At 38.9% G+C, this 11,740-nt stretch overlaps 1 protein-coding gene and 1 long non-coding RNA gene across 2 annotated transcripts; both read right to left on the reverse strand.

Annotated features, from left to right (window-relative positions):
* Positions 1–1,765: 1,765 nt before the first annotated feature.
* Positions 1,766–3,240, reverse strand: LOC121973047 (galactinol synthase 1-like). The gene is made up of 4 exons (XM_042524645.1): positions 2,795–3,240; positions 2,387–2,710; positions 2,155–2,289; positions 1,766–2,081 (listed from the first exon to the last, which is right to left on the reverse strand). Exons 1-4 carry the CDS (start codon positions 3,116–3,118, stop codon positions 1,842–1,844), a joined length of 1,023 nt encoding a protein of 340 aa, XP_042380579.1. The 5' UTR covers positions 3,119–3,240; the 3' UTR covers positions 1,766–1,841.
* A 1,876-nt stretch (positions 3,241–5,116) lies between these two features.
* On the reverse strand, positions 5,117–6,482 carry LOC121969223. Its single transcript, XR_006108520.1, has 3 exons — positions 6,371–6,482; positions 5,679–6,281; positions 5,117–5,430 (listed from the first exon to the last, which is right to left on the reverse strand). It is a non-coding gene; the product is annotated as an uncharacterized LOC121969223 (long non-coding RNA).
* Positions 6,483–11,740: the final 5,258 nt, after the last annotated feature.

The following is an 11,740-nucleotide window of genomic DNA, read 5'->3' on the forward strand; positions in this document are numbered from 1 at the left end:
CGGTCTTCAAGACGGGGTTTTTATAGTCGCCGCTCCGACTCTGGGGTTTAACGTCGCCGCTCGACGGTATTCAAGGCGGGATTTCTATAGTCGTCGCTCCAACTCTGGGGTTTAATGTTGCCGCTCAACAATCTTTAAGGCGGGGTTTCTATAGTCGCTGCTCCGACTTTGGGGTTTAACGTCACCGCTCGACGGTCTTCAAGGCGGGGTTTTTATAGTCGCCGCTCTGACTCTAGGGTTTAATGTCGTCGCTCGACGGTCTTCAAGGCGGGGTTTTTATAGTCACCGCTTTGACTCTGGGATTTAACGTCGTCGCTTGGCGTTCTTCAAAGCGGGGTTTAACATCGTCGCTCCGACTCTGGGGTTTAACGTCGCCGCTCGACGGTATTCAAGGCGGGGTTTCTATAGTCGCCGCTCAACGATCTTCTAGGCGGGCTGGCCGCTCGACAATAGCTTTGTGAACCCTTGGTTTTGATTTTAATCCTGCAACCAAAGGATGCAGCAAAAATGGTGATTACATGGAGTTAATTATATCAGCGCACCTTTCATCCAGCTCGGTACGACTGGAGATGGTTTGTACTCCACGGATGCTCTAGCCTACGTCCGTCCTCGTCCTCTAGGTAATATGCGTCCGACCGGAGCTTTTCCATGACCTTGAAGGGTCCGACCCAAGGAGCCTCCATCTTGGTGACGTCGCCGACTAGCTTCGCTTTATTCCATACGAAGTCGCCGACCTGAAAAGATCTAGGTATTCCCGTCTGTTGTAGTTCTGGCGCATCCTCTGTCGGTAGGCCGCCAACCGGACGGCTGCTTTGGTGCGTGTTTCGTCTACCAAGTCCAGCTCCAGGAGTCTCCGCTCAGCGTTGTCTTCACTATACTACTACACACGATCGGATTCAACTCCGACTTCCATAGGGATGACTGCTTCGCCTCCATAAACCAAGTGAAATGGGGTTACTCCCGTTCCCTCCTTTGGAGTCGTGCGGATTGCCCATAGCATGCCCGGAAGCTTGTCTACCCAGCTACCTCCAACAGGAGCTGCTGCCAAGGTAAGGGGAGATCATCGCTGATCCCTTCTGCCGAAACCTGTACGGGGTGTCGCACACGCTAACGATACCACCGGTGGCCTGCCTGTTGCACGGCGTGCCACGGTCCACCATGGACATCGAGTCGAGCGGCTGGTACTGATCACCAAGATGGTAGAGAAGATCAAAATAGCGTGTATATAGTGAAAGTAAAAACATTTACTCGATTTAATAATAGGAATTATGGGGCTTAATTTGTTTTCTGTTGATCATTTTATCAATCGATTTCAATGTGATGCTAATTGGCCAATTAATTACTCGATTAATTAGACACGTATAAACCTTAATCCGCAAGTTCATCTCCGCTACTTAATCAATCCATCTCCATTCGCCAATGTCCCACTTAATCATGGCGACATCATTCCATACATGCAACAACGACACGTGGTGGACTTCCAGCCGCACCACGTTACAGTCGGCGAAGTCCAACAAAATGACACGTACGCATAGACTTGGTGCAAGGGAGAAGCTAAACTGCCTTAATAATTGTTTAATTCGATTTTAATTCTTGTTTTAGAAAAAAAATCTTTTATTATTAAATATTCCTTTGTGGAATTTGTATTCCAAACTATATATTTCTTTACATATTTAACATTTAACTTACAATAATAAAAATTCATATGCACACACAACTATTAAAAGAAAATTGTCTAATTATTTTTTAAAAATATAATATATTAGACAAAGAGTTCTCGCTTCATTTTATTTAATTATTTATTAATCAACAGCAGGAGTGCAGGACCAATTGTGCTGTCCTCATGCCGCCGACGGCGCCTTGATGACCTTGACCTCTCCGGCCTTCGAGAGCGCCGCCGACATCAGCGGCTGCTTCACCTCCTCCGCCTCCGTAGCCTCCTCCGGCGCGGCGGCGATGGCTGGAACTTTGTAGTCGAGGCTCTCGTCGTTGTACACCTCCCACCACTTGGATACCAGCATCTTTATGTCTTCTCTGTCCATGTTCGCCTCCTTCCCCGTGTACCTCCATGGCTTCGACCCCTGAAACAAATAACCGTTGATTTTTCATCATAAAAATTGACCGAGCCTGATAAGACGAATGCAGAACACGTACCGCGGCGCAGTAGTGCACCACCTTCACCTTCTCGAGCTCGACGTTCTCCGGGTGCCTCCACAGCATCGCCATGACCAGGTTGTAGACCAAAGGAATCGGCTTGTAGACGTCCTTGAAGAACATGTTCAAGAAATCCTGCACGATATAAAAGGAAAAAAAAACAAATTTTTAAGGAAAAAAATTAAACAAACGCCTCTCGATCAGTGAAACAAAGTGAATTAGTTTATTGTACCTGCTCGGCGAAGGGGGTGGGAGCGGTGATCTTGACGGTGGCGATGAGGGACTCGGCGGTGGCAAGGCTGGGCTCGTGCACGAACATGCCGGCGTTGAAGTAGAGCGAAGGAGGCGGGCTGAGCTCGGCCGCCGGCCACGCTACTCTGTCCGGACACTGTTGGCAGTAGCCAATCCGGTACTGCGGCGTGTGGCACCACGTCTTCTCGCAGAAGCAGTCCATGACGGCGTAGAAGCCGCCGTTCGGCAGGTCGAACAGGTGGTCGACGTTGTCGTATACTTGGATATCGGCGTCGAGGTACATAATCTTCTCGTACTCCAAGAACTTCAACAAAAAAAAAAACAAAAACAAAATTAATCCTCTGTTTTGATCAAACCGACGAGTATAACCAATTGATTGGAATGGTACCTCCCAAATTCGAAGCTTGGAGTAGTTGATGACGTAGTAGGCCATGGCGAACTGCGTCTGGTTCTCCGGCGGGTACACCGGCTCGATCTCACGCAGGACGCAGCCCTGGGCGGCGAGGAGACGGCGGTGGCTCTCAGGCACATCGGGAAGCATCGCCACCACAAGAGGGTAAGCGGACCCCACCTTCCTCAGTCCCTTCGCCAGCCCGACCACTCCCTTCACGTAGTCGCCGTCGCCTGCAAGGAACGTCACGTACGCCCTCGCCACCGGCTCATCCTTCTTTCCCTTTCCGGAGACCACCGTGGAAACTATCTGCGGCGCCATGTGTGCGGATCAAAAACAGAGCTTTCGGAATCTTGCAGGTGTTTTCCGATGAGACGACAGACGGAGGGTTGGGGGCTCTATAAATAGGCGCCGATAGAGGTATTCATGGAAAGGCAGGAGCTTTTGGACAAAAATCCCTGCAGAATCAGGTATTTTTGTCCAAAAGCTCCTGCCTTTCCATGAATACCCTGATTCCGCAGGGATTTCTGTCCAAAAGCTCCTGCCTTTCCATGAATACCCTGCCTTTCCATAATCACAGTCTGTCAATTTATTCAAGAACAATAACTAATAAAAATCTACGATTCGAGGTGCACGAGATCATATTCTCTACCTCAGAACAAGAGCCGCTGGGAAAATTAACGAGATACAAACCGCAGTGGTCGACCCGATGAACTGAAACAGAGTCCAAATGCTCGGGAAGAGGACTGAGCCCAGGTAGATGGAGCCAAGCAGCGCCGCAGTGAGCAGCGTGAACCGGAGAGCGTCCGACGAGAGGTGGCTCGATTTGGGGAAGAGGAGCTCGTCGACGTTGATTCTCAACGAGAAGAAGAGCAACGGGAAGACGAGAATCAGGTGGAGGACATGGCTGAGGCGGACCACGTCGTTGAGAAGAACTTGGTGGAGGACATTAAAAAAAAAAAAGTTTGTACGGAGGTTTTTAATTGGGGAGATAATAATAAATTTTAAATGTGGTATGACATATTAGAAATTATAAAAAAAAAATTATTGAAATTTAATCATGGAAGATACTTATAAAATTTTTATACTTATGATATGATATATTGAAACTATAAAAAAAAAATTATTGAAAGATTTAATTTAGTATAGCAGTTACTTCTAATTATTAGAATAAGATTGAAAATAAAATATATGTGATCATTTATTCAATGTGAGGTACATTTTGATTTTTCCCATTAATTTCCAATGTTTCTCGTGAGGTTAATTATGGGAAAAATCAACTCTTATTGTTAAAAGTAATGTTTGATTAGTTGAATGTTTTCTATCGGACTAAATTAAAATTTTTTTTTATCCTTAAAAAAAATAAGAGAAAAAAAATTAAATGTGAGATAAAAATATAATGAAAAAGAATGATGAGAAAGAAAGCATGATGAAAAAGAAAGTGTGATTAGGGGTGAGTATTCGGTTAAAACCGAACCGAACCGAATAAACCGAACCCGAATAAACCGAATTTTAAAAAAAAAAACCAAACCAACCGAATTCTTCATTAAAACCCGAACAAATCGAACCGATTAAAAATCGGTTAATTCGGTTTTCAACCGAATTAACCGAATAGGCCGGATTTCTCACAAAATTAATGAGAAATCATTTATAATGGCTTAGATCGCATCATTGGAGGACTGCACCATAGCCACAAGGCTTAGCATTTAAAATGTTGGACTTGGAATACCAGTTATTAACTTGTATTCGTAAGTTGGGGAATTTGTGATTTTACATTTTTTTTCCAATTTCATAACAAACTAACACTTTATTTTTTGTAACTGAATCGATCGAGATTTCATTTGATCATAGAATCAAATTTCATTTGATCATAGAATCAAATTCAACCATGAAGAGCATTATTACCGCCTATGCAATTTTACGGTGCATATTGTGGTTTTAGTCTTCTTCAATGAAATATGCTTCGCAATACAGAATTGAAGTGACGTACAACTAGGCGTAGTTATTCAGAAAAAAGGGCACATCAACGACATACAAAAGCTGAGTTGATTATTTAAAAGACACGCTGATAGATGATGGATAATATGGCTGATTTTATTGTAGCATAACATAACTATATAATGAAGTACAAGACAATCAAAACATATTAAATCTCACTTGCCACAAATATAGTTAAAAATTAACAATAAATAAAAAGAAAAAAAAGGAAACCTCATTTTAAATCAACCCATAATCCTCATGCTTGATTGGCTACAATTAATTCATATCAAATAACAAGGTCTCTCAAAATATTTATCCTAATACAGTCATTGACCTTTGGCACAAATGGAAATTTGAAGGCATGATAAGACGAGAGAAATTCTTTTTAAAAAAAATGGAGCCTAGGACTTTGATTTCATTGATAAGCTTGTTTCAACTTTCTTAATTTCAAAAATCAGCATCCTCCACGTTTTGAGGACAAACATTTCTGCCTCATCATCTAATATAGACTGAAGCATTTCTAGCATTGTGGATGCTTGTACGTGATCTTTAATACAGGAAACAATGTAGTCCACCAAAGTGGCCTCCTCTTCTCCAAGGAACTCAGTTATCTTCTTTGAGATCCAATGTCTCATCCTCTCATGCAAGTGATGCTACAAACTGCAAAGGACAAGGTATACATTTATCAATACCAGAGCATAGTACAAGAAAAAAGAGCAACTTTATACCAGCAAAAATGTAACCCTTTTTATGAATCTTCAGGGAACTATATCTCATTTAGCAGAATAGCATTCAAACAAATTCAACAGCTTAGTACACTAAGCTATGGCATTCAATACTAAAAAAAACATTTGAATCCATAACACTATCATATATTAAAATTCATAAAAGAAAGCATTACCTTGTCATAAACATCCCAATTAATTTCATAGACAAACATTTCTTCTTTTGTTTTTGGAATCATATCAATCAACTGCTTGGCATCCAATAATTTCTTATTTCCAGTTTTTGGTTTATCTTCTCTACCTTTTTCCCGATCAATATTCCTATCATGCATCTTCTCCCTACTTTCATCTTTTGAACGGCTACTCTCATCATCATTCCAATCTCAATCTCTCAAATTCTGTTTGCCACTAGAACGTCTGCTCCTTTCCCTATCTACATCAGCCTTCACATCTTTTGGGTTGGCACCAGATATGCGCTTGGCAAATTCAGCAGCAGCCGCCAAATTTGATTGTGATCCAGATGCATTTGCCTGGACAACCTGTAATTCTTCAGTTGAATAATCAATTGGCACAAGAGGTCTCATTTTTTTCTCATCCAAATTCTCATCATCCTCTTCATGGAAAACTGAAGGGACAGTAAGTAGTACGTTTTCCTGAGCCAATTAACCCAAATCCAAGCTTCCGAGCTGGAGCATTATTGTTCTGCTTTTTGTCTGAAACTACAATTGGCGCCATCATATTCAGATCATCACCACTGCTGTTTCCAGAAATGGCATCAACTGTGGTAGTAAAAAATAAAACATTTGTTATAAATAGCATGCTTACGCTTAAAATGAATCCATAGTAAACAAAGGAAGTAAACGTTTACCATCATTAAGACCATTTCTAGAAACATCATTAGCATGACTGGACTCAATATGCTTTCGTTCAAAACTTCATCATTGCTAGTCTCAAACAGAACATAAAAAAAAAAGTAAGAACTTTGCTAGTATCAAGAACAAAAATAGCATAGCCAAAGTAAGAACTTTGCAATACTATACTCTTTCATAAGGAATTGGATTGCACCTTTCCTTGTCCTTTAGAAAATGATGGATCCAGCACAGTGCACTTCTCGGCATCTTTAAAACCTTCAAGCAAAGCACCTAACTTCTTGGCATCTTTAAAATCTTCAAGCAAAGCACCTAACTTTGTGTAGCATGCTGCCTTAGCAGTAAACTTTTAAAAGCTTGAGTCATCAAATAAAATAATGCTATGAAAAAGGCTGAGTAGGAGTTAGAATTACTATTAACAAGTGGGTGTTTTTGATTGCACAAGACAATCTAAGCAAAATTACAATGAGCACAAAAGGTTCTAGGCTAATAGATCATCTACTTGTTTGAGATATACAAAAAACTTCATACAATGTTTTGATTACATCAAGATAAAAATTCATCATTTGGAGAGTAGTTTCAATGCATAAAGCAACAAGGTTAGCCCCAACATGCAACATAGCCATGTGCCTGCAATCCTTTCCAAATCAACCTACATTATATAAATCAAATTTCATAAAATCAACATGTACTGCCACATGTTTATTGAACAAGATAACAACAATTGAAAATGATCACTTACATCATTAGATAGCTTCAAGGTCAATTTAAATAAAAATATAATATTTAAACATACCATTGTTTATCACCGGTGTTGTCGAAGAAGATGAGTCCACTATAATTTTTGAGAATTCTGTTAAAAAAATGCAAGTTATCACAATATTCTTTATAAGTTTATAATTATAAATAAAAATCTAATTATCTTTTTCTTAAAAAGAAAAACTTATCACTTTCAAGTTTTTCCACATCCTCTAAAATTTCTTCGATATTGAGTGGTTTCAAATTTAACCGAAGCCAATCTTGAGTGCAAATAAGACTTTCTACCACCTTCGGAGTCAATGAACTCCTAAAGCAATCAAGTACCCGACCACTAGTACTAAAAGCATATTCTGAAGCAACTGTTGATATCGGAATGGCTAATACATCACGAGCAATTTGAGCAAGTATAGGAAATCTGTGACAATTTTGCTTCCACCATCCCAAAATGTCAAAATTATCACAATACTCTTCAACTATTTCATTCAGATACTTGTCTAATTCTGACATATTGCTATCACCAAAAACTTGTGACTTTTGTTTCTTATACTTGGCTATAATTGTTTGTCTTTTCAAATCACTCATATTGTTTGAAGTATTGTCCTTGTCAACTGATTCTGAAATAGATGGAACTCTTGAAGTATTACATTGAGGCTCCATTTTATCCTTATAATTCTTGTACAAAGCAAATAAAGTGTCCTTTATTATCTTTCCTACTCTTTCACCCTTCTCATCTCCATATAATTCAATCAACATGAATTCTACGAAATCCAATTTATGCCTTGGATCAAGCACCACCGCAATATAAAGCAACTTATTCATTTTCTTAGGATCTCCCCAATACTTGTCAAATTTATTTTTCATTTTAATTCCCATTGAATGCACATCAAGGTCATCACTTTCTTGCCACTCCTTCAAGATGGTAAAAATATAACTAATCTCATGTGCAAAAGTATTGGATGTGACATACAAAGATCCTGAAACTTTTAATGTTAGCTCATAAAAAACTTGCAGTAGAGATGCAAAATGTCAAACATTAGCCCAATCTATACTTGTTGGCTTCCCATCAAAAGTCTTTAGTTCTCTTTTAGGTTTACCATCTGAATCAAATATCATCTCTCCATTCTCATTCAAAATGGTATGTCATTCTACATATTGAAGATCTAATTTAAAACATGGATCTTGTTCATCAAACCTATCAAAAGCTCTTTCAAATTTTTGAGCTGTATTCAACATCAAGAAAGTTGAGTTCCATCTAGTTGGTACATCTAAACATAATGAGTTCTTGCTTTCAATTTTTTCAATCTCAACACATTCTTTGAACTTGCTTAATCTAGAGGGGGATTGCTTAACATATTTAATTGCATTCCTAACCTTCATCACAAATTGATTTATATCTTTTAAACCATCAGCAACAATCAAATTTATTATATGAGCTACACATCTCATATGAACATATTCTCCCTTCAAAATAGTGGAATCCCAATTAGTCATCTTTTTTCTGAAACTATTGATAGCAACATCATTTGAACTTGCATTATCAACTATAATTGTGAAAATTCTATCAATTCCCCAACCTCTCAAGCAATTTTCGATGGCTAAACTAATAACCTCTCCTTTGTGACTTGTAATTGGACAAAAATTGAGAATTCTTTTCTGTAAATTTCAATTTGTATCAATAAAATGAGCTGTTAGACACATATAGTTGATTTTTTGAATCGATGTCCATGTATCAGTGGTCAAACAAACTCTTTGTGTTGAATCATGCAACAATTTTTTCAATTTTTCCCTTTCTACTGTATATAATTCAACACAATCATGTGCAATCGTCCATCTTGAAGGAATTCGAAACTTTGGACATACCATAGCCATAAATGTTTTAAATCCTTCTCTTTCTACAAATTTGAAAGGAAGTTCATCCATGATGATCATTCTAGCTAATGCTTTTCTAGATGCATCTTGATCAAATTTCCAAGAAGTTAGAGACACCTCACCCTCTCTTGAACTTTGTAAACTTAATTGTGCTTGAATTGTTTCAACAACATCAGGGTGTTTTTTACATGAGGTAATATGAGATCTCAAACTTGTTGTTCCATTCCTGTATGGATCACAAAAAAATTCTTTATCACAATATTTGCATTTGGCTTTTATCTCTGATGCATCATTAGTAAACTTTATGAAATGATCCCATACTTCACTTCTTGGTTTCATTGCTTTTCTTTTGGTTGCTTTTCTTTTGGAATCTATAGTAGTTTTTGTTCCCACAGTAGGACCACTTTCAGATTGTGATGTTGAACAACTATTAGTAACATCCATATTTGATAAATCTCCTTGCTTGATATCAGACAATTACTGATCAGTGATCACAGTTCAATGATTCACAAACACTGTTTACAAAATATTATATGGTGTGATAACACTGTTTAAAATAGAAATAACCAAAATTGAAAGATAAATATGAATTCAACTTATGACTAAGCATGATGTTAATCTAGCTACTGTTAAATACTTGAGTTCAACAAAGAATTCATATGTCATACAAAATCAATGAGAGAGCATGACTACTGTTAAATATTTGAGTTCAACTTATGACTAAGCATGATGTTACTAATTTCAAAATATTGAGTAAGTTAAAAGTAGGTATTACTTACCCACACCGTAGCCCGTAGGGCAGTTGTTGGCTATTGTGGACTGTGGTGTGAGGATGAGAGAGCTCTGGAGTTTGGAGGAATGAGCCAGCGGTGAGACTTGAGAGTGTCAGGAAAGGGGAGGGCTGAGCAGTGAGCAGGGAAGAACACAGAGAGAGCGATGGGAGGATGGAGGGTTGCTGAGCAGTGAGCAGGAAGGACCGACGGAGAGAGCAGCGAAAGGAGGAAGGGCTGAGCAGTGAGCAAAAAGGGTCGAGGAGATGCTCGGAGAAGGAAGGAGGGATGGCTGGAGAACTGGCGGAGATGTGGAATCGCTCGGCAACGAGAGGAAGGAGGACTGAGCAGGGCAGACCAGAGGTGATGGGCGGCGAGAGCAGTCGACAACGAGAGCGTGAGTCGCGTGACAGCCGACTGCGTGAGCGGCGAAGGAGGGAGTCGTGCGACTCGTGCGGAGATGGGAGACGAGAGGATTAGGGATTTTAGGATTTACCGGTTTAGTTGTGATTTAAGCCCGGTTCAAGTTCGATTTTTTCGGTTTAACCGAATAACAAAGGTGAAAACCGAACCCGAACCGATTAACCCGAAATAACCGATTTATAAAACCGAATTAATCGAAATTCTGAATTAACCGAACCGAAATTAAAATATCAGTCTGTTTGTTCGGTTTAACCGAGATTTTTCTCACCCCTAAGTGTGATGGGAAAGAATGAAGAAAGAGAAAGTGTGACGAGAGAAAATGAGGAAAGAGAGTGTAATGAGAGAGAGCATAATGAGAGAAGGATTGAGAAAATATATGAGAGAGAAAATATGATGGGAGAGGATGAAAAGAGAGAAAATGTAATGAGAAAAAATGAGGAATGAGTGTGTGATGAGAAAAATTAAGGAGAGAGAAAGTATGATGAAAAAAACGAGTGTGATGGAGAGATTGATGAGAGAGAAAATATGATGAGAGAGAAAGTGTGTTAAGAAAAAAAAAAGAGAGAGTGTGATAGGAGAGATTGAGGAGAGAGAAAGTTTGATGAGAGAGGAAGCATGATGAGAAAGAAAATACTATGAGAAAAAAAAAGAGAAAAGAGAGTTTGATGTGAGAGATCGAGGGGGGAGAAAGTATGATAAAAGAGAAAGTGTGATAAAAAAAAAAAAGGGAAGAGAGTGTGATGGTCTGATGAAAGAGATTGAGGAAAGAAAAAGTGCGTGATCAAATAAGAAGAGAGAAAATATGATGAGAGAGAATAAAGAGAGAGAAAGTGATATGAAATACAAATTAAATAAATATATTTTGATATTTGATATTAATGGGGAAAATTTTAGTTTTGGGTCAAGGTTATTTTTGAAATAAAGGAATATTTTGATTGTTGAAAATAAGGTAATTGTTTATTGAGGGAGGACATGGGAATGAGTTATTAACCAATTATAAAAAATTATTCTCTTATTTATATTTTCATTCATGTAATCCAAACATTATCAATGATGGTTATTAACCAATTTAAGATGATTGACGGTTGATTACAAATTAACTTCTTAATCTATTAGTCTTGATATAATTGGGACGGACAGTAAGATGCAGATTATAAAATCAGTATCAGCGCTTTTTGTAAAATTAAAATAAAATAATTGAAATTTTGATAAGAACTATAGTTGTTCTTCCCGGTCAGAGACGGTAAAATCGGCATCAGCGCTGGCCTGCTAATTAATAAGTAAGCAAGCAAATCAACAAACTTAACGACGAAGAAATACAGTTAGTGCAGAATTAGATATCCTTCCTTCTCATTGATTAGACCACCGATCGACCTGCATGCTCTGCTTCCAGCTCCAATTTTGCATTAATTTCGTTCCTCAAACGGTTGACTCTGCACCTCTCATTTCTTCCTCCAAGGCTGGTAGGTAGCGGAGGAGCAACTAACTCGCTTTGATTATGAATTTATGACTCAATTAAGCTTCCGCTCTTCCGATCACAGAAAGTTG

Source organism: Zingiber officinale, chromosome 4A, assembly GCF_018446385.1.
Source record: "Zingiber officinale cultivar Zhangliang chromosome 4A, Zo_v1.1, whole genome shotgun sequence".
NCBI lineage: Eukaryota > Viridiplantae > Streptophyta > Magnoliopsida > Zingiberales > Zingiberaceae > Zingiber > Zingiber officinale.

Coding starts and splice junctions, on each gene's coding strand:
- LOC121973047 (XM_042524645.1), bottom strand. CDS start 3,118: ATGGCGCCGCAGATAGTTTCCACGGTGGTCTCCGGAAAGGGAAAGAAG. Junction 2,290..2,386: donor CCACCCCCTTCGCCGAGCAG/GTACAATAAACT, acceptor TATATCGTGCAG/GATTTCTTGAACATGTTCTT. Junction 2,082..2,154: donor TGGTGCACTACTGCGCCGCG/GTACGTGTTCTG, acceptor TATTTGTTTCAG/GGGTCGAAGCCATGGAGGTA.